This window comes from Bison bison, unplaced genomic scaffold, assembly GCF_000754665.1.
Source record: "Bison bison bison isolate TAMUID 2011002044 unplaced genomic scaffold, Bison_UMD1.0 scf7180017845397, whole genome shotgun sequence".
NCBI lineage: Eukaryota > Metazoa > Chordata > Mammalia > Artiodactyla > Bovidae > Bison > Bison bison.
The window spans coordinates 13,154-15,893 of record NW_011475970.1 but is presented as its reverse complement, the minus strand read 5'-3'; the positions used below and the strand labels follow the sequence as shown (position 1 = coordinate 15,893).

General features: G+C 65.1%; 1 protein-coding gene across 1 annotated transcript in view; it reads right to left on the bottom strand.

The window, feature by feature from the left end:
- Positions 1-12: 12 nt before the first annotated feature.
- The window catches only part of AIFM1 (apoptosis-inducing factor, mitochondrion-associated, 1), an 8,866-nt gene continuing 6,138 nt past the window's right edge, over positions 13-2,740 (bottom strand). Inside the window, exons 13-15 of the mRNA XM_010834199.1 lie at positions 2,436-2,537; positions 1,908-2,012; positions 13-1,058 (exon numbers count right to left, since the gene is read on the bottom strand). Coding sequence (XP_010832501.1) covers positions 1,019-1,058; positions 1,908-2,012; positions 2,436-2,537 — 247 coding nt within the window. The 3' untranslated portion in view covers positions 13-1,018. The remainder of the gene's footprint in view (positions 1,059-1,907; positions 2,013-2,435; positions 2,538-2,740) is intronic.

Here is a 2,740-nt window from a genome sequence, read left to right as displayed (position 1 = left end):
GACCCGGCAGCTGCCCCGCCCGGCCCGCATGTCCCCGGCGCGGCTCCCGGCATGCCCTGTGCGCGTGGCTCGGTCGCGCCCGGAATCCCGAATGGAAGGGTTCCGGGCTCGCAGCGGCCCCCGTGGTCCCCGCGGCAGTCCCATTCCTTCTGGGTCCCCGGCCCGGCCCTCTTCATCTCCGCTCCCCTTGGCCTTCCTTCTCGTTGCGAGGCAGCGTGGCGCGGAGGCTCTGGGTTCTCGGTCCTACTCTAGGCAGAGCCTCAGCTGCTTCATCTGCGAAATGGGCATTCAGGAAGCTTAGGTTGCCACGAGACCCAGTCCTCGGCCCTAATGTGGTCAGCGCCGCGGAACTGCCAAGCGCGAGCTGCCTTTGCCCTCTGAAGACGCATCTCCTGTCTCAAACCCTTGGCACACGTGCTGTCGCCTCTACCTGCAGTGCCCCTCCTTCAAAATCCAGAGCCAGGACTTTGATCTGCGGGGGGCGGGGGGGAGTGGGGAGCGTCCCTAATCCCCGGGGGGTGCAGAATCAGCTGCTTCCTCCTCGGGGCGCTCCCAGACCAAACTTCCTCAGTGTGACACTTCGGTGGTCTCTGGTCGTGCCTGTGTCCCCCGTGATCTGCTTTCTCCCTCGTGAGAGTTTGCCCAGGTATAGTGGAAGTCACACAGATCTGCAAACGTGTGCGTTTTAATGTTCAGATAATGTCTAGTACGTTGCAGGGTACCACAGGGGACCAGTCCCAGTAAGTAGAGGAAGAGGCAAGCCCGCCCCCCCGCAACCATTGCCAGCAGTCCTCAGCACCGGAGGCCTTGGGTGGTGAGCATTTCCTGGAGGCCACCGAGGCCTCTCTGGGGCGGAGTAGCGGGGTGGGGTGTGGGGGGGTGAGCCAGGCAGCCGAACGCAAGCACTGAGGGCGCTTAGGGTCTGCCCGGGGGGTCCTGGGAACTGTAGTTTGGCACTTGCCCCCTGGGGCTCAGCCTCTGACCCTGGCGCCCCAGCGAGCCCGTGCCTTGTGCAAACTCAGGAGCCTTTCCCTGTGAGCCAGGACATGTCACCGGTCCTGTAGGAACGAGAGGAGGTGTGAGGGCAGAGGGCAGCAGGCTCCCCCTGGGCACCAGGAGCAGCGGGCTCCTGAAGGCAGCAGGAAGCTGTGTGCGGCCCTGGTGCCCGGTGGGGCAGTGCCCTTGGGCAGAGGGGGAGACCACCAGGCGCAGGCTCCGGGCTGAGGTGGGAAAGGCTCAGAGGAAGGAGAGGGCGCACGTACTTGCTGTGCAGCACAAACAGCCTTCTCGAAGGCAAGAGGGAGAGACAGAGAAGGCCAGGGAAAAGCGTGTCATTCCTGCCCCCTCCCTTGGTTCCCCGTTTCCAGCGTGAGCCCCCCTATCCCGTGGCCTCCAGGCTTTCCTCGGCCCTGGGCAGCAGGGTGGGCCTGGGGTGTGGGGGGGTCTCTGCAGGTCAGCTGAGCCCACAGGATGAGTCCCAGTGGTGCCATGCTAGGATGAAGTTACAGCAGTAATGGCTGCTGCCTGGTGTCCCTCAGACCCCAAACAACCACCCCAGGACTCTGCCAGGGCCTCCCCAGGAGCAATGCGAATCACATTTTTCCATGGCTGTGTTCTAGGCAGTGGGGTGTCCAGGGCCCTGTGACTGCCCTGGCAGTGGGTCTTGACCCTTCCCTGCAGCACTGGCCCCGCCCTGGACACGGCCTTCTTCCCTTCTACCCACAAAAGCACAAACAAGCAGCCCGCTCCCAAACCACAACCCTTGTCCCACGTGACACCGTAGCCCTGGGAGCTTCAAGCTGGTTGATGGGGGGACAGGGAGAGCCCCGGGAAGCTGTGGGGGCAGCTTGAACCAAGGCCTCCGGGACATCTGCCCCCTCCCCGGGGCCTCCAGCACCCACGCTCACTCCACTTCCCGCTTCCGGATGGTGCGGCCGGAGGCCAGAACCTCAGCCACCTTAGACACGATAGGATCGTAGTTCATGCTGGCCACAGAGATCACCTCGTCGCCCCTGCAGGGAGAGGTGGCCGAGCCTAAGGACTGCCAGCAGCAGCCCCTGTCCTTGGAGACCCGGATGCAGCTGGGCCCAGGGAGGCTCCCGCTCGGAACCAAGGGAATGCTCTGACCACCTGGCACCCCCTTGGCCCAGCACAAATTCTGGTCCCGTGGGACCCCATGAGGCTCCTGCCCAGTGGGGTTGAAGGCCGACACCTGTCCTGGGACCCCGCCCTCTACCTGTGTCACTGTCCTCGGTGTAAAAGTAGGCCGTCAACCCCCATCTCCAAGAGCTGACCTCAGATTAAGTGTCCGCCTCCCGCGGGGCGGCTGTGCCCCACCTCTGTGCCCCTCTCCTGGCCGGTCCCCCGCCTAGCTGGCCCCCCTTGGAGGAGCGCTTCTCCCGGCCAAGTGCCCCCCGCACCCCCGTGGCTCTCACTTGGTGTAAAAAGCCACGAACTTGAGCTCGTCCAGATCCCCTTGGATAATGACGTCGTCGAAGCCTTCTCCGTAACCTGCAGGACGGGCGGAGGGGACGTGGCTTCACCAGGTCCGCGTGCAGCGCCCTTCCCACGATGCCCCCGGCAGACCTGTAAGGGGGGTCCTGGTCCCGCCGCCAGCGAGCTCCTGGCTTCCACCTGCAGCCGCCGTGGTCCCGCCCCCGGGATGCTCCTAGCCCCGCCCCCGGTGCGCGCCTAGCCCCGCCCCTAGGTTGCTCCTGGCCCCGCCCCAGGATACTCCTCA